We start from the raw sequence: 20,307 nt of genomic DNA, 5'->3' as shown, positions 1-20,307 counted from the left end.
ATCCCGAGGATAAGCACTGATAGTGAATTCCAAAACAGAGGGTTATTTCCTCTTTGTATCAATTGCATAGTTGTCCTCGCCTTTTAGTATGAAAAATGCAAATTTATCCCAAAGTATATTTTAAACTGTGATTTGCAAGAAAACTGCTTCCATTAGAAGTATTCACTACTAGTCTATTCCTTAGTCTATATTCATTTCATTATAATATCACAAATTGAGGCAGAATTTTGGAAAATGAGAAATCAGTGTAGGCAGTAGTAACTTTAAAGTGTTTTCCCATTTTCTCATATCCCTTTAACATTAATAAACACTTTGCAGGGTTTGATGGGCATCCTAGCCTTGACTAAAGATTCAATGATGTAAGCAGAAAATGCTGGAAGTAATCAGCATGTCAGGGAGAAAGTTTGGAAGCAGTTAATATTTTTTAAAAATATTTTACAAATTTTAGCTGCTTCCAGTATTGTATTGATTCTTGATCAATTAGTTATCCAAAATCTCTTCAAGGAGTGGTGCCTCAGAGACATCCATTATTAAGGATCCCTGACACCCAGGGCATGCCCTCTTCTCATTGTTACAGTCGTGAAGGAGGTACAGAAGCCAGAAGGCATACTCTCAGCAATTCAGGAACAGCTTCTTCCCCTCTGCTGTACAATTCCTAAAGTGGACATTGAGCCCTTGAACAGTACCTTACTTTTTTAATATATTATTTCAGTTTTTGCACTATTTCAATCTATTCATATACATATATATACTTTTACTTTTTCTCACTATTTATGTCATTTATATTACCGGGTATGTCATTTAATTGGTTGTGTAGTTCATTCATAAAAATACTGAATATTAAAATGCCTACACATTAGGGTTGTGCTTTTGAGTGGCAGTGGTTTTGAAGAAATAAAGAAAAACTAGAAAGCAGTTCAGACAATATCTTTGGAAAGAAAAATCAAGTTAACTTTTCAGATCAAAGGCCCTTGGTCAGAACTGTGAAAAGAGAAAATAAATTAGTTTTAAATTGCAGGGAGAGTGGGGGAGGGGTAGATAGGACAAACTGAATGTAGGATAGAATGAAACCAGGATTGCCGGGGGATAAGTTCTAAATGAAACCATCTGGTTGATAGGTTAGAGAGTAGTTTGTGAGAGCACAAAATGAAACATAAAAGCTGGAAAATACTGAAGTTTAGCTGCTTTTAGACTTAAACATGTTAAATTATAATGTGGAACGTGCTACCATTTTGTTATTGAGTGCAAGATTTGGTCTGATGTTTCAAAGTTCCAAGTACATTTATTACCAAAGTGTATATATTCTATCTACAACCTTGACTTAGCTCCTTGCAGGCAGCCATAGAATAAAGAAACCCAACAGAACCCATTATAAAAAGAAAACTCAAATAACCAATATGCAGGGAAAGAAACATGAAAGTAAGCAAATAACATTCAGAACTGAAGTTCACGAAAGTGAACACCATATCAAAAAAATCAAATTTTAGTCCGGCATTTTGGAAAGCAAGCCTCTTTTGGTTTTCCTTGGATCAAAATGCAAGAATGGATAAATTGTTTTGTTTGGTTTCCCAGCCTTTTCCTTAATCTGAAGTTTAAAGAATACTGGGACCACAATCCAGATTTGTATCACTTTAGTTATTATAGTCTGCAATAAAAATAGTGCTGGTAATAGAACAGGAAATGATTGTGTTTGCAATCCACCTGAATTTTACTTTGATAAGTTTTTTTTTGTTCTTTCAGATCAGCTTCAATATGCCTGTTTACTGCAACAGTTGTGGAAAGAAGGCAGCAGTCCTTAGGCGTCCCAAAACAGGGCATTCTCTTTGCAAAGAATGCTTTTTCTGGGCTTTTGAAGAGGAGATTCATCAGACAATCATATCTGCAAAGCTTTTCCAGAAGGGAGAGACTATTGGAATTGGGGCTTCTGGTGGGAAAGACTCAACTGTTTTGGCTCATATTTTGAAAGTCTTAAATGATCGATATAATTATGGGTTAAATCTGATGTTGCTTTCTGTGGACGAAGGTATTAGTGGCTATCGTGATGACTCCTTAGAGACGGTAAAGAGAAACCAGCAACAGTATGATCTGCCACTCAAGATCATTTCCTATGAAGAGCTATATGGCTGGACAATGGATCAGATTGTGAAGAAAGTTGGTTTGAAGAACAACTGCACATTCTGCGGGGTCTTCAGACGGCAAGCACTTGATCGTGGTGCCATGATGCTGAAAGTGGACAAGGTCTGCACAGGTAATGCAGAACTAACTATATTTACCTCAGCCTATTCATACAAACTTATATACATTGTAAATGACTTCAAAATATTCACTGTAAAAGAAATGCAATATTCCACCCATCTCTACCTCTCAAATGTTTTGAGCAAATCCACTTCTCTGTTTAGAAGATTCAGCCCAGAATAATTGATTTAATATACATTTTCTCCTCCATCTGTGTTCCAAAGCGTTTATATTTTCTTATTAGTTCAGACCTACTTGTTTTTAATGTAATCAGCTACATTTCTTATGGCTTCCACTTTTTATGCTAGCTACTCAATGTGTAGAGTTATTTTATTTACTCTCAAGCTCATTGGAAAAATCATTCTCATCCTTTGTCTTGCACTTTGCTTACTCTTTCCCCACATAAGTGAATGGAAACCAGCTGTTCGGAAGCTTTTTGATATAAATCCAACACCCAATGACCATTGATTAACAATGGTATCTTGCACTTGATTTACTTTGGAAAATTGTTCATGATATTGAATAAGGATTAAATCTGGATGAGAGAAAATAGTGTTATAAGAATAAATGGGAATAATATAAAGCATTGTAAGTGTTTCTGCATTAATGGACAGACTTAGAAAATTGTCAAAGGTTAATGAAGTTTTTCCACAGTTAACTTTTAACATAGCCACAACAAAAGTTATTCGAGCAAATAGGCTTTTGAGAATTTTTTTTAATGATTTTGGACACATTCAATTAATCTGGCAATCCTCAGCTAATTCAGTGTTTTGCACCAACACTGCTTTCTCTAAGTTCTACTTAACCTTCCATGTTGATGTGATAATGTGGTTGTCTGGCTGGTCTTAATTCAAGGATGAGCCTGTGGACTTCTGACATGGCACATTCATTCAGTAACAAGTATGTCTGTGTGTTGAAGATAACCTTTTTATTCCCTTCACACCCAGGTCACAATGCAGATGATATTGCTGAGACAGTCTTGATGAATTTCCTGCGTGGAGATATTGCTCGCCTACGTCGCTGTACTGCGATTACTACAGGTAGTGAAGGGGCAATTCCTCGTTGCAAACCACTCAAGTATGCTTATGAGAAAGAGATTGTGCTGTATGCTTACTTCAAGAAACTGGACTACTTCTCCACTGAATGTGTGTATTCTCCTAATGCATATCGGGGCTATGCCCGTACTTTCCTGAAAGACCTGGAGTCAATCCGACCAAGTGCTATTATGGATGTGATTCACTCTGGTGAAAACCTCTCTGTGAAAGAGGATGTGAAGATGCCCAAGCAGGGCACTTGTGTACGCTGTGGTTACATTTCTAGCCAAGGGCTCTGCAAGGCTTGTGTTCTTTTGGAGGGGCTGAACCGTGGGCTTCCCAAACTTGGTATTGGCAAGCATGCAAAACTGCATAGCCGACTTCTAAACAAAGAACCACTCACTGAAGCAGAGAAGAAGAAGTTAAGAGTAGTTGATTTATGAATACTTGCAGGTACTTTGACATCTAGGTTTAAGTTGTATATCTTGGCCAAAGCTGCCTTAAAGTGTTAAGTGGCCATTTTCTGATGAAGGTGCTTTTACCAATCTGAATAGAATTGCTGGCATGAGGCATTTTTATCATGTTGATGTCTGCCAGCATAGCAATATTATGAAGTAAAATTTAAATTAAGTTAAATTGCAAGGACAGTGGATTTATCGTTAAAACATTTGGAGTAATCTTTGTAAGAGAGGTGGAATCTGCTGCTGAGGACCCAACACCAATCTGTTCTTTACCTAAAATTCTTACAATGGAACAGTAAAACTAATGTACAGGGTTTCTTTTTTTGAAAAACAGAGATTTTTGAGTATTAGATAAAGGTCAAGTGCAATAGTTGATCCATAGGTAATGTATGATTTGCACCATGTTAAGAAAATCTGTGTTTATGAATGCCTTTGTATACCAAGTTTAAGGTAATTAAAGGAAGAAAAAAATATATAACCAAGATGATGAAATTTCCTCTTCTAGGAAGAGAATTCTGTTTAATCTTGGTTAATCTGAATGTTGTTCCTGTTTTAGTAAAACCAGAACATTAATCTCTCTGGTTTTGGTTTAGGTAGAATGGAGTTTGCAGATTTGCTCAGAGGTGGAACTATAAATCGTATAGTTGGTGGGGAAAAGAACCCAGAACAAATAGTGCCATGAAGTTAGATATGGCCCTTGTGGCTAAATGGATCGGGGGTATGGAGAGAAAACAGTTACAGGGTTCTGAGTTGGATGATCAGCCATGATCATACTGAATGGCAGTGCAGGCTCAAAGGGCCGAATGGCCTACTCCTGCACCTATTTTCTATGTTTCTATGTTTTTTTTCTATTACTACTGGTACCCGGGGTGCCTAACGTTAGCATTTGTTCTTCTAAAAAAAATGGCTCAAAGATTACACTGTTGGCACTAAGATCCTTCACCTTGCTGAGATTTGTGGTTAGATTTATAGAACCCTACGGCACAGTCTCTGAGCCTTCAGCCCAAATAGTCCATGCCAAACCATCAATTTGCCTAGTTCCATTGACTTGCGCTGGGACCATAGCCCTCCATACACCTCCCATCCATGTACCTCTCCAAATTTTTCTTAAATGTTGAAATCGGCCCTGCATCCACCATTTGCGCTGAAAGTTTATTCCACATTCTCACCATCCTCTGAGTGAAGGAGTTTCCCCTCATGTTCCCTTAAACATTTCAACTTCCACATTTAATCCATGACCTTTAGTTCTAGTCTCACCCAATCTCAATGGAAAAAGCCTACTTGTATTTACCCAATTTATACCCCTCATAATTTTGTATACCTGTATCAAGTCTCCCGTCCATCTTCCAGTCAGAGAGGCAACCATCTACAACTCTCTGGCTTCTTCCGCAAAGCCAATGTCTAATCCAGTTTACTATCTCATCTTGAATTCCAAGTGACTGAACCTACTTGACCAACCTCCCATGCAGGACTTTGTCAAAGGCCTTGCTAAAGCCCATGTAGACAACATTCACTGCCTTGCCTTCATCAACTTTTCTGGTAACTTCCTCATAGAATACTATATGATTGGTTAAACATGACTTGCTGCGCATAAAGCCATGTTGACTATCCCTAATCAGTCCCTGTCTTTTCAAATACTTGTATACTCAGTCTTTTAGAATACCTTCCAATAACTTTGCCACAATTGATGTCAGGCTCATTGGCCAATAATTTCCTGCTTATTCTTAGAGCTTTTCTTAAGCAATTGAACAACATTATCCTTCAGCATCCCACCTGTGGCTAAGGATGTTTTAGATATCTGCTAGGGCTCCTGCAGTTTCTGCACTAGTCTACAGGATCTTGGGGAGACACATTGTCAGGCCTTGTGGATTTATCCACCCTAATTTGTCTCGAAACAGCAGACTCCTCTCTGAAATCGGTATAGGGTCCATGACCTCACTGCTGTAATTGCCTCACATCAATAGACTTTGTGTCCATTTCCAGAGTAAATACAGAATGCAAAAAATTCATTTAAGATCACGCACATCTATTTTGGCTCCACACATAGATTACCACTCTGATCTTTCAGAAGACCAATTTTGTCCCCTACTGTCCTTCTATTCTTAATATATCTGTAGAAGCCTTTAGGATTCTCCTTCAACTTGTCTGCTGGAGCAACCTCATGTTTTCTTTTAGCCCTCCTGATTTCCTCAAGTGTTCTCTTGCATTTCTTCTTCTGCTCAAGTACCTGCTATGCACCTCCTTTTTTTCAACCAGGGCCTCAAATGTTCCCTAAATCTGTTATCCTTGCCTTTTATTTTGACAGGAACATACAAACTGTACTATTAAAATATTACTTTTGAGGGCCTCCCACTTACTAAGAACATCTTTGCTGGAAAACAACCTATCCAAATTCACACTTGCCAGATCTTTTCTGATACCATCTAAGTTGGCCTTTCCAATTTAGAATCTCAACCTGCAGACCAGACCTATCTTTTTGCATATTTACTTTAACACTAATGGCATTGTGGTCATTAGATGCAAAACGTTTCCCTATACAAACTTCTGTTACCTGCCCTGTCTCATTCCTTGTAGTAGACAAAGTATTGCACACTCTCTCATTGGGACTTCTATGTACTGATTAAGGAAACTTAGCTGAACACATTTGACAAACTCTGTCCCATCTAGTCCTTTTATAGTATGGGAGTACCAGTCAATATGTGCAAAGTATCAAATCACCTATTATCACAACGTTATGTTTCTTGATCCTCTAAATCCTGTGGAATGTTGGGTGGTCTATAATATAATCTTATTATTGCAGTCATGCCTTTCTTATTCCTCATTTCTACTCATAAAGCCTCTAGATGAACTCTCCAGTCTGCCCTGTCTGAGCACTGCTATTTTTCTTGACTAGTAGTGCCATCCCTCCCACTCTCTCAGGTTTAAAACAACAGAACCATGAAACACAGCTACCAGTCCTTCCCCTCCTGCAAACAAGTCTCATTAATGACTACAATGTCATAATTCCACATGCTGATCCATGCCCTAAGCTTGTCAACCTTTCCTACAATACTCCTTGCATTTAAATATATGTGGCTCAGAATATTTGTTCCACCATGCTCAACCTTTCAATACCCGACTGTGTATGTAGGCTTAACAACATCTTTCTCCACAACCTCTTCACTATCTGTTCTGGCACTCTGTTTCCCTCATCCCACCCCCCAATCTCTAGTTTAAGTCCCCCTCCCTCCACCGTGCAGCATTAGCAAACCTTCCTGCAAGGATATTAGCCCCCTCCAGTTCAGGTGCAAACCATCTGTTCTGTACACGTCCCACCTTCCCAGGAAAAGAGCCCAATGATTCAAAAAGAAAACTGAAGCCCTCCCTCCTGCACCAACTCCTTAGCCACATGTTAAACTGTATGATCTTCCTATTTCTGGCCTCACTAGCACAAGGCATGGATAGCAATCCTAAAATCGCAATCCTTTAACTTCGCACCTAACTCCCTGAACTCAGTTTGCAGCACCTTGTTACCCATCCTACGCATGTCATTGGTACTGATATGGACCACAATCTCTGGGTGCTCACCCTCCCACTTGCTGAGAATGCTGAAGACTCGATCCAAGATGTTGCTGACCCGGGAGACGACAAACCATCCAGGAAGTTCATTCTTGTCCATAGAACCGCCTTTCTATTCCCCTAACAAACAAATCTCCTATCACTACTCCTATCATTTCTTCTCTCCCAACCCACTTCCCTTCTGAGCCATTAGTGTGTTATGCAATTCATTCTATGCATATTAGACCTCAAGCATGGTTTGAATTGATTTGGAGTAAGACTGCTTTTGGAGGGGAGGTAGATTAATCTGAATATGGGTGGGTCTAGGCTATTTACTGAAATATAAAACTCAGTGGCAGAGATCTGAAATAAAACATGAAATGTTGGAAACACTATAGAAGTTGGCATTGTCTTGTGAAAAGACGAGCCGATTTTAACCCTGACTTTCCAAGGTTCATTTTGGCCTTTCCTTATCAGAAATATTCCCTTTGTCTTATTTACCCTTTACCATCCTCTCTGCAAATGTAAACTATTGTGTTTTTTCATACTTTGCCAGTTCTGATGAAGGGTCTTCAACATGAAATGTTAGTTTCTTTTCTACAGATGCTGACAGACCAGATGACTTTTCCACTGTTTTCTGTTGGTTTCTTTGGTTATGTACTGCATTAGCTGAGCAAGTATTGGATGGCAGTTTGACTGGCTGTTTTACCAACTCAGTATATAAGATTCTCATAACTTCTATTTTTCTCCTTGATAACCACGTATTCCTTCTAGTCCTCTCTCTTGACTGGTACTGGAACATCATAGACTGCAGAATATGGTTTGGAAGTGCTTTAGCGAAGAACTGTCAGTCCTTTCCGTACTTGGACGTATGGGCAAATTAAAATTAGATCAATGTTCATAACTAGATAAATGAGGACAAAACCTTTAATTTTTAAGGTCTTTTCTGTTTTTGTAGAAATAACCCAATTGAAATGTTTTGGCTCTGGTATAAAAGAGTAGGATGTGGTGGTTTAGTGATTTGGGGATTAGTGGTTTACAATGATATCCATACTGAACACTACCCTGGCAAGACAGCCTGGTATGATTCTACATTGTGTGTTTAACTCAGTACAAAGTTTACCAATTTAGTTTTGTATTATGCTAATTGACATCTGGATTTATTTTAATAAAATAATTTAATAAATTGAGTCAAGTATTTTATGTTGCCTACATTTCAAACCAGCCTCTACATCTACATGACATCAAAGCAAACCTAGTCAGTACTGCTAGTAATCAACTGATACCGTAAACTTACCATTTGTCATGTTTGAAAAAACCCACTGCTCCTCTGATGGTAGCTCAATATTTGTTCATATATTTGTACTGGTTTAGTAAAGTAATTACAAAACCATTGAGAAGGTCAGTGTAGTTGGTTGGGAAATACAGATGGATTTTATTCTCAGTTAGTTGCAGGCAAGTATTTTTTTAACAAGTTGTACCTAAGCTGCTAGTGGCAGGTGCCAATTTGTGTTGCCGCCGGCATGTGTGAGCTGCCCCCAGCGCATCCTTGAAGTGTGTTGGTTGTTAATGCAAATGACGCATTTCACTGTATATACATTGATAAATAAACTTAAATCTCGAATGTTCATCTGTTTTAAATGTCTTGTTCTGCAAAAAAAGGACTGTGTAAAAAGGAGTGAACTGCATGATTGCAGTATTACTTTATTTCATCTCCATAATGACTTAAAACTACATATAGTTCTGTGATGTAATACAAAGATACACATGGCTGTGTACGAAGATACGCATTTTTAAACAACACTTTCAATAAACCTTGGGAATCATACAGCAGTAACCACTGATGTTTACAAACTGATACTATCACAGTAATTCGCATTTTAAGCAGTGTGAAAGTCATACTGTGTTCAAGGCTGTTATTCTACACTAATTATCACACTTCTTGGTGAAATTAGAATAGATGCCAGTTTTAGAGTAAGAAAAGAGCTTGCTCCTGTCTGATCTTTGCTGGTAGGCTACATTTGAGGTGCTGATATCAAACTGAATGTAGAAGGTGTGCCAGTTTTTTCTTAATATATAATACCACTACACATTCAGCAGCTTGATTCTGGCCTCAGTCAATCTTTGCATGTCATCTTAATGTTTTCCACTGCCATAAGAATAGGGAAGTCCTGACCTGTTCAGTTCCTGCTTGCTCTGTCAAGTGTAATTCCTTGTTCCTGTTTGCACAGCAGTTGTGTTGAACTTCCCCTCCCTAAGTCTGTAGTGTAATAGCAACTAGTAAATTTGTTTGTCAAAACAACTGACTCACTGCTGCCTTCCTGACATTGTAGGCTGAATGGTCAGGTGTAGCAGAAAGCCACCGGATTAACTGTGTATGCACATTCTATGTTTCAGGTTGAATTGTTCCATCTAAAGATTAGATTAGCTTTATTTATCAAGTGTACTGAAAATACAGTGAAACGGGTTGTTTGCACCAAGGATATGCTGGGGGGGGGCAGCCCACATGCTGCCAGCAACTACATTGCATGCCCAGAACTTGCTTACCCTAACTCTAGAATGTGGGAGTAAACTGGAGCACTTGGAGAAAATCAGTACAGTCACGGAGTCCTCATAAACAGTGGTGGGAATTGAACCTCAATCTTACAGGTGGCGATGTAAAGAATTATGCTAACTGCTATGCTACCGTACTACCTCACATGTGGACTGAAAGATGGAGGAGAGATAGCAAGATGAGGAGAAGGTGGATCCAGGTAAGAAGATGTGATAGACAAATGGAGGAGGGAAGAATAGACCTATCAGAGCCTGGGAGATATGTTGAGGCAAAAGAGGAATGATAAAATCTGATAGGAAAGTGGAGCTTGGAACTAAATAAGGAAGTTGGGATGGGCAGATGGGACAGTAAGGGGAGAGACCCAGTAGCAAGAGTGATCAAATTCCAGTAGTCACTGGAAAGTCTAATCTCTAGTTTCTGTTCAGAGAAAATTGCTTTCTGCAAAAACCTTTTTCATGAAGTTGCTCTCTGCTCTACAGCATCTCAAGTAATTTGATCTCATAAGTTTCATCACATGAGAAAACATTGAACACAAGTTCAGTGTTGGGAAATACCTTGTGACGGCAGAGACAGATATTGAAATAATAGAGGTCATGTGTGCATTGCATAAAATCTCTGCTCCAAACAGAACATCACAAAAAAAATCTAGCCGGTCTGACTTTTGAATTTATCTCTACAACCATTCAGTTTTTGGACTTGCCTATATTTTAGAGCAGTTAAGTGTTAATCACTATGGCATTGCATATCTGAAATTGATATTCATTACATACAGGATTAGAAGAGTGGGGGTAAATGATTGGGAAGGAAGCTAGTAATGAGGTAGACAGAAGTAGGTGATAAAGAGTAGTGTTAGATAAATAGGGAAGATTAGTACAAGGAAGGAGGAGGGATGGAAAAGAGGAATGGGAAAGTGATTAGAGAATGGAAGGAGAACAAAGCATAGGGCAGAAGTGGAAGGGAGGAAAAACTTGGGTAAGGGTGGTAATATATGTTAGGATGACATTGTGTAAAGCGAACTATTCCCTGAGGCTCAATTGGTATTCCTGGTGGTAGAGTAGTAGGTCAGGATCAATTTCAATTTTCCTGCAGAAGAAGGAGGGTGGGGAATGAATGGAAGTGCTGCTGTAGAGAGATAAACGGTCATTAGTGTAGAACAGATTATATGAGCAAAAAAATTGTATGGCATGTTCTTAAAAAGGTGCATCATGAGGGTGATAGGTTAAGCAAGCAAAAAACAGGTAGGATCAAGCGGGACAGCTAGGCGTAGATGGTTTGTCTGCCAACTGCACTAAGGCAGGGATATGGTAAGCCCATTTGTATTTAGAATTCATATCCTTCACTCAAACCCCTATAGAAAAAAAATTACAATATTTCACAATCTTTTGGGTACCATTTTGTTTTGAACAACAGAGAGGAAAGGTGGCCTGGAATATATTGAATGAACACTAGATCATGAGCCAAAAGACTTGGCACAGAGACAGAAATAAACTTTATGTCATAATCCCACATCTGTGACAGAAAACGTGGAATCCTGGGCAGCACAGCTGTGCAACTAATACAGAACTGCTGTTTCACATCTCCGGTGACCCGGGTTTAATCCCGGTCCGCAACACAGGCTCTGTAGGTTTTGTATGTTTTCCATGAGACAGCGTTGTCTTCCTTTGGCTGCTCCAGTTTCCTCACAGATAGGTCAAGAGGCTAATTGGCCACAGCAATTTGCCCCTGGTGTGTAGCTAGAGTAGAATTAGAGGGGAATGTAGTGAGAATAAAGAGAATTATTGTAGGATTAATGTAGGAAGGCTTTTGATGATTGGTACAGACTTGGCAGACCAAACGGCCACTTTCTTACTTCTTGACTCCCTGACTCTTAATAAACTGCTTTGGAATAGTGTTTAAAGGTGTGCTTACACCATAACAAGCCAACTTCAGATTTTCAGTGAGAACAAATCTACAAAGGGGCTGAGCTTGCTCTAGGTTGAACACTGAAACCCCTTAGAAAAACAAATCTCACATTACTCACACGGTGTGCAAATCCACTTTACCACCAGGCACATGACAAGTCTTCAGAGCTGTCTGAAGATTTATATGTGGAACTGTTAGGAAAGGGCTCAGTTCGTGTCTGTGTCCGGTTACATGCAGAGCTTTCGTTTGGGCAGGACTGTTCAGGTTCAGACAGGCAGCAGCTAGGTCATATGAATGCACATGAAACCTGAGCAGAATCTGAAATCTTAGACACTTGATTGTAAGTGTAAAGGAACCCTCAGTGAACTAAAGGTAAGCAGATCTTTACATGTTTAATTGTTGATATGTTTGTGAGACACAGAGGGAACACCATGGTCACTACAAAAAAGTATAACAGCACATATTCGAAAAACCATAGGTATATTTTCCCAGTATAAAATACTTCAATCATAATTAGTTGATGGAAAGGGCCAAAACGGGTTCAAAAATAAACGGTAGCCTCAATTCACAGCAAGTGATACTAATGGTGGCTAATAATGATTTTTACAAAATTATCTCTGATGCCTCCAGGAAATCTGCATCAGATTATATCAGTAGATTGAATCCTCCATATTCTCATTATTCATGAGGGGCATTGTACAAAGCCCCTCTTCTGTCATATCAGATCACATTTCAAGTGAGTCATGTTACAATAGCCTTGGGTCAAATTTGTTCATTTGACATTCATTATGAAGTTTCCTAAAAATAAGAGTCCCTATAGATCCCAAATGACTGAATGAATGAATGAATGCTCACTTAGCTGTATGGAATCATTGATCTGGGTGTCAGACAGCAGGACTAGGGGGGAGGCAGCTACAATTGACCACAGTGATTCAGGACTGGAAAGATAAAGGAAAGTTATACTTGTTTTGCACCCCCTGTAAATGTGTCTGAATATTATAAGACCATAAGATATAGGAGCAGATTCAGGCCATTTGGCCCATTGAGTCTGATCTGCCATTTCATCATGGTTGATCCAGTTTTTCTCTCAGCCCCAATCTCCTTCCTTCTCCCTGTATCCCTTCATGCCTTGACCAATCAAGAATCTATCAACCTCTACCTTAAACATACATAAGACTTGGCCTTCACAACAAAGAATTCCACAGATTCACCACTCTCTGGCTAAAGAAGTTCCTCTTCATCACTGTTCTAAGAGGACGCCCTTCTATTCTGAGGCTGTGTCCTTTGTTCTTAGACTCTTTCGCCATAGTAAATATCCTCTCCACATCCACACTATCAAGGCCTTCCACCATTCCAATGAAAACCGGCCCAGAGCCATCAAACACTCTTCATATGACAAGCCATTTAATACTGGAATAATTTTTGTAAATCTCCTTTGCACCCCCTCTAGTTTCAGCATATCCTTTTGAAGGGGCCCAAAACTGCCTTATAATACTCCCAAGTGAGGTCTCACCAGTGCTTTATAAAGTCTCATAATAACATTCTTCCTTTTACCTTCTAGCCCTCTTGAAGTGAATGTGAACATTTGCCTTCATCACCACAGACTCAAACTGCTTCACTATTTCCCTGCACAAGTACTTCCAAGTCTCTTTGCACCTCAATTTTTTGAATTTTCTCTCCAATTAGAAAATAGTCAACCTTTTCATTTCTTCCACCAAAGTTCATGACCATACACTTCCCGACACTGAATTCAATTTGCCATTTCTTTTCCCATTCTCCTAATCTAAGTCCTTCTGTAACCTCTCTAGTTCCTCAAAACTACCTGTCACTCCACCTATCTTCATATTGTCTGCAAACTTTGCAACAAAGCCATCAATTCCATCATCCAAATCATTGATATATAACGTAAAAAGAATCGGTCCCAAAACAGACCCCTGTGGAACACCACTAGTCACAGGCAACCAACCAGAAAAGGCTTCCTTTCTTCCCACTCTTTGCCTCCTGATAATCAGCCACTGCCCTATCCATGCTAGAATCTTTCCTGTAATACTATATAGGCTCATAGCTTGTTAAGCAGATCCATGTGTGGCACCTTGTCAAAGATCTTCTGAAAATCCAAGTACACAACATCAGCCAATTCTTCTTTGTCTATCCTGCTTAATATTTGTCCAAAGAAATTCCAACAGATTTGTCAGGCAAGATTTTCTCTAGAGAAAACCATGCTGCCTATGACCTAATTCATCATGTGCCTCCAAGCACCCTGAAACCTCATCCTTAATAAATGGCACCAACATCTTCCTAACTGCTGAAGTCAGACTATCTGGCCTATAGTTTCCTTCTTTCTGCCTCTCTCCCTTGTTGAAGAATAGAGTAACTTTCCAGTCTTCTGGAAACATTCCAGAATCTAGTGATTCTTAAATAGATCATTACTAATGCCTCCACGATCTCTTCAGCCACCTCTTTCAGACCCTGGGGAGTATACCATCTGGTTCAGGTGACTTACCTACCTTGAGTCCTTTCAATTTCAGTTTCCTAAGACCTTCTCTCCAGTTATGGTAACTTCACGCACTTCATGACCCCTGACAACTGGAACTTCCACCATACTGCTGGCGTCTTTCACAGTGAAGAAGGCTGACGTAATATACTTATTCAGTTCATCTGTCATTTCGTTGTCCCTATCTCTCCAGCATCATTTTCCAGTGATCCAATATTCACTCTTGGCTCCCTTTTATATTTTATGTATCTGAAGAAACTTTTGTTTTCCATCTTTACCTTCTTAATGACTTTTTTAGTTGTCTTCTGTTGGTTTTTAAAAGCTTCCCAATCCTCCAAGTTCCCACTAATTTTTGCTTTATTATATGCCTTCTCTTTGGCTTTTATGTTGGCTTTGACTTCTCTTGTTAGCCACAGTTGTGTCATCTTTCCTTTAGAATACTTCTTCCTCTTTGGGATGTTTATATCTTCTGCCTTCCAAATTGCTTCCAGAAATTCCAGCCATTGCTGCTCTGCCATCATGCTGTCAGTGTTCTTTTCCAATCAATTCTGGCCAACTCCTCTCTCACACCTCTGTAATTCCCTTTACTCCACTGTAATACTAATACATCTGACTTTAGCTTCCCCTTCTCACATTTCAGGGTGAATTTGATCAGATTATGATCACTTGGCCTGAAGAGTTCTTTCACCTTAAGCTCTCAAATCAATTCTGGTTCATTCCACAACACCCAATCCAGAATAGTTGATCCCCTCTTGGGCTTAACCATGAGCTGCTCTAAAAAGCCATCTCACAGGCACTCTAGAAACTTCCCCTCCTGGAATTTAGTACCACCTGATTTTCCCTATCCACCTGCATATTAAAGTCCCCCATGACTATTGTAACTGCCCTTTTGGAATGGATTTTCTATCTCCTGTTGCAATTTATAGGCCACACCCTTAATACTGTTTGGGGATCTGTGTACAACTCCCATCAGGGTCTTTTTACTGTTACGATTCCTTAGCTCTATCCACAATGATTGAACACCTTCCAACCCTATGTCACTTATTTCTAATGATTTGATATAATTTTATACCAACAGGGAAACTCCACTCCCTTTGCCTACCTGCCTGTCCTTTCAATACAAAGTGTAACCTTGGACACTGAGCTCTCAGTTGTAATCTTCTTTCACCCATGATTCCATGAGGCCTACTACATAATTGTGCTGCAAGTTCATCTACCTTATTCCGTATACTATGCTCATTCAAATATAAAACTTAATATCAAGGATAAATTACAACAGAAGCAGTCTATAATGCTTCATGCATTACAAACATCTATCTTGACAAAATACTAATAGCTTATTACTATTTTACTATGGGTATTCATCTTCCAGAGGAATACTGAAAACATACCTCAATGAAAATATTTCCATTCCCTTTGGTTGTAAATGTCTTGCATGAAAGACATTTGGTTCATTTCAAGTAATTCAAGTCTTACATGATAGGTGTACAGGCACTGAACACCACCTAGAAATTTACTGAAACTTTCAACTCTATTTCTTACAAGAAACCTTCACTGTCATTGAGTCCTGATCTTAGTAACTTCTGCACTAGTGGGAGGGGGTTGGTAAAAATTCTAAATTTGTTTCATCTTACATTAACTAACTTTGGACATATACAGTTGTGTAACAGATCAACTGAAGTTATATATCCTGTTCTTGGCCTCTCTAGGGCATTTTTTCTCAAATGTTGATTTGTTGCATGTTTTATTAAACTATACTGTATTTGCATTATCCTTCTTGCAACTCAAACTGTCAGTGTTCTGTGAACCATCTCCAAATCATTAACAGTGCATTGAAAGCAACAAAAATTTTGGTATTACCTGTGACTTCTAAAGGCTTAAAGTAACCTGCTCTGACTTGTTATCAAATATGCTGGAGATGCAGTACATTCCAGAACTAGATGTATCTTGTAAACAATGACTTTACATCTGGAATATTTGAAAATAATATCCAAATCTTGATTTTGTTCTCAGCTTTTTAAAAACTTTAACACATTATGTAAATAGACTACATTGCAGTACAATGCCCCTTATAAGTTTTAGTTCTTGCCTTGTAAATGTTTTGATTGAAATTAAAATGGCCAGTTCATTTTTAGCATTTCATTTTTCTGTACATTGCTGTCAGGATGTAATCTTATAATTAATAAATCAACAATAACTCTTTATATTTCCCTCTCTAATTTATGAATAATAATAATCAATTGCACCTGTTGAACAACCTTGTATAATTTACTTAATGAATTTTAAATTGCCATGCATTTGTCAATATTTTCAATCCTCTTTTAAAAGTGATGCAAAGTATTAAAGAATAATTTCCAGTGTCTACTATGCTATTATTAGTTAACTGTTCCTGACATCAAGTAAAGCTATTTTAGAAAATGAATCCCCATATAATTCAAAGAGTGAGATTTCTTCCCACTGATTTACTTATCATTTAGAGATACAGCCCTTCGAGCTGTGTTCCCAACAAACCCCGATTTAACCCTAGCATAATCACAGGACAATTTACAATGACCTACTAAACAGTACATCTTTGGTTGTAAGGAAACTCACACATTTCACAGGGAGGATGAATGAACTCTTTACAGAGAATGTTGGGATTGAACTCCAAAATCCGACGGCCTGGGCTGTAATAACACTGTGCTAACTGCCACTCTACTGTCCTATTTTTGGAAACATAATTTTTAAGAAAAATGGAGGTTGGTATTCAAGCCCCTTCTAATTCTTTAAAACTGCAGCAGTTATATGTCTAGCCTTTCCAAACTTTTCTCAGAAGACAACTGGGTATTAGTAAAGTAAATTCCTCCAAAGCATTGCTTTTTACTTAACTAAGGTGATCAATACTATACACAGTCCTCCTGATGTGGCCTCAACAATTTTTTATACATCTGAAGCATAGCCCTTTACTTTTGTACTCAATTTCCCTAACATCCTGATGAAGGGTCTCAGCCCAAAACGTCGACTGTTACTTTCCCTCTGTGGATGCTGCCTGACTTGCTGAGTCCTTCAGCATTTTTGTGTGTTGCTCAAGATTTAAGACATCTGTAGAATCTCTTGTGTCAAATGATAACATTCTGCCTGCTGCATCTCCACTATTGGAGAAATTTTGGATTCATCTCAATGGGATGCCTTTCCACATGAATAGAAAGCTGTTACTAAGCAGTGCTTGCTGCACTGTTGTCATATCTAGCACATTGTTTAGCAATATAAATATGTCATATTTCTGTCTGTCTGTTTGGCATTTCCCTCCCTGATCCTTAATTGTTAAGTAATCTGGCTCTCTGACATTGCAAGTGTGCCGTAAGTAACTGGATGAACCACATTGTGATCATCACACCTCAATTTATCAACAAAAAATGGGCATGCTACCAGAATTCTGCTTTATTTGAATTCAATTTCAATCTAAATAATTGGATGGATTTTCACTTTGGACGCTGTGATTGCACCAGCTCCAGCCAGCATTCTCTTTTTTACCTCACACTTATCAGTTCTATCTTCTGGTAGCACAATAGCGATTTTCACAATATTCATGATTTTTACAGCAAATATTCAAATACTGTAGAATTACCTACGAATGCATGCTACTGTGAAATACATTTTGTAGACTTAGCTGTGATGGATAAATGGACATTAGCTCCAGGAAATTTCAAATATTCTTGCAGCATAACCTCTCTCTAACTGGCTTAGAATTTATCCTAATTTGCGGTGTTCCAAAATAATTCTTATTACTAACACTGTTTTGCCAGGAATAGGTCATGTCACTTCAGACATGAAGCCATTGTTTTAGTTGCTCCTTCTCAATACTTGAATTGTAGGTATCACACAATCTACCATGGCTACTTATATGAAAGATGTTTTACTCTATTAAGTGCAAAGGCAGATGGTTTCACTAACTATTCTGTACATTACTACCGTATGTCATAGCAACACTTTCTTGGGGAAGAACCCATAACTATCTCCTACTGTCATTGACTGCTCAATTTTGGGATGTCATTATTGGAAACATCTCAAAAAGATCAGATACTAGCATATCCAGAATAATTATTAAATATACAGGCCCAGCTGACAAGATTTGGATCATTTATCACACTTGTAAACTCAACCAGCTCCATCGTGGGCACTAGCCTCCCTAGCATCAAGGAGATCTTCAAAAGGTGATGCCTCAAAAAGGCAACATCCCTAATTCATTACCTGCATCACTCAGCACATACCTTCTTCTCATTACTACTCTCAGGAAGGAGGTACAGGAGCCTGAAGATAAACAGTCAATGTTTTAGCAACAGCATCTTTCCCTCAGCCATTATAGTTCTGAGCTGTCCATGAATCCAGTAACAATACCTCACTATTTTTGCTCTTTTTGCACTCCTTGTTTATTCTATATATGTGTATATTGTTTATTGCAATTTATTTATATTTTGTGTATTGTACTGTACTGCAAATACAACAAATTTCCCAACATATGTCAGTGATAATAAACCTGAATGATTCTGAATCTGACTTTGATGAGAATGGTCTAAAGGATATTTTTTCATGAAGGACAGTTGTTCTCCAGAATACTGGTCCACATCGCCAATATGAATTGGCTACATTCATGACTCTGATGCATCCAGGATTTTGTTCAGTGCAAATCAACCACCTCAATTGTGTACAATTGACGAGCTGTTTCATGCAGCAGGAAAAGCTTGATGAGAAAATTACCTGTTTCTCTGCAATGACATAGAGCAACTTATTTCAAAGCTCGAGATTTCCAGCATCTGCAGAATCTCTTGTGTTTACAATTTACCAGAAAAGTTACCAGGCAAATGAAAAGTTTTGAAAATCAGGGATAAAGTATGCAGAGGAGAAATTGATATTCAATTAATCAGCATTCCAGCAAAGAAAGATATGAGGACTGTGGAGAATGCATACTGCTGTGCACAGTGTTCCTCAGATTGGTACCTGAAGGAACAACAGCAATGTAGTAAATTGTGCAACCTAGTTAACTACAGCAAGTGGTATGCTTTTTATCTACCCCCTAGCATGAAGCTAATAGTGTTGCCCTCTTCTCCTATTCCAGTTCAAGGATTCATATAAATGTTAATACATTGCAACAGGTGATTTGGATCATCAAGCATTTTTCTCTACTTAAGCCATTTTGTTAAATTCCAATCTTGTTATTTGCAATTCACTTTATTATCAGTATTATAATTAAAAACCTATCCCAGCTTTCAAGATTGTTTTAGATATTAAGCTTTAGGAGCATATGAAGAGGGTTTATTTGTGATGCTCTGCCTTTAGCCAGCAGAAATGACCAATTTAGAGCAATATTATGGGGAAATTAATGAAAGGGCTCATAATAACAAAGTTGTTTTGATAGAGTAAATAAAGAAAAGCTGTTTTTACTGGCAGAAAGAACAAGATCCTAAGGAGATGGATTTATGATAAGTAACACATGGTCTACAGGACACATCTGGACTAAAGGAGGGATCTGTCCAGTCTGCACTCGCTGTGTTTGTAGTCTTCTCCTGCTGTTTGCCATACTAACCTCCCATGCCCTAGGCTTGTCAATAGAGCTCCGGACATCCGCAGAGGAAGAGCTTGGAGACCAGGAGGAGCATTGTGGAAGCTGTGGCTGAAGATGCAAAGTAGGACCTTATCTCTTCCTCCATCTTTTTGCGGTCTGCCAAAGTGTTGAGTTCTACCTGAGACTGGAAGGTGGAACTCATCCGATAAGATGTGCAAGGTGAAGAGTGCATATAAATAGTTGGCAATAAGTGCCAGGTCAATGAACGATAATTTCAAAGTTGAAAGTTCAAATTTATTATTGAAGTATGTTTATCATATAAATCTTGAGATTCATCTTCTTGCAGGCATGCACAAAACAAAGAAACAATAGAATCCATGAAAAAACCCACATACCAAAGACTGACAAACATACAATGTGCAAAAAGGACAGATGGTGCAAATAGCAAAAAAGTAAACAGATAATACTTAGACCATGAGCCGCAGAGCCCTGAAACTGAGTCTACAGCTGCGGAGTCAGTTCAGCGAGTAAAGCTAGTCCAGGTGGCC

At 38.6% G+C, this 20,307-nt stretch overlaps 1 protein-coding gene across 2 annotated transcripts in view; it reads left to right on the top strand.

Moving 5' to 3' along the window:
• The window catches only part of ctu1 (cytosolic thiouridylase subunit 1 homolog (S. pombe)), a 28,217-nt gene extending 19,760 nt beyond the window's left edge, over window positions 1-8,457 (top strand). Inside the window, exons 2-4 of one of the 2 annotated variants that reach the window (XM_073065330.1) lie at window positions 1,741-1,927; window positions 2,024-2,248; window positions 3,183-8,457. In XM_073065330.1, the coding sequence (XP_072921431.1) occupies window positions 1,741-1,927; window positions 2,024-2,248; window positions 3,183-3,712 (942 nt within the window). In that variant the 3' untranslated portion in view covers window positions 3,713-8,457. Of the gene's footprint in view, window positions 1-1,740; window positions 2,249-3,182 lie in introns of both variants that reach the window. The other variant, XM_073065329.1, reaches the window with a different exon arrangement.
• Window positions 8,458-20,307: the final 11,850 nt, after the last annotated feature.

This window comes from Hemitrygon akajei, chromosome 14, assembly GCF_048418815.1.
Source record: "Hemitrygon akajei chromosome 14, sHemAka1.3, whole genome shotgun sequence".
Classification (NCBI taxonomy): domain Eukaryota; kingdom Metazoa; phylum Chordata; class Chondrichthyes; order Myliobatiformes; family Dasyatidae; genus Hemitrygon; species Hemitrygon akajei.
The sequence above is the reverse complement of the archived record's forward strand: the minus strand, read 5'-3'. Positions and strand labels throughout refer to the sequence as shown.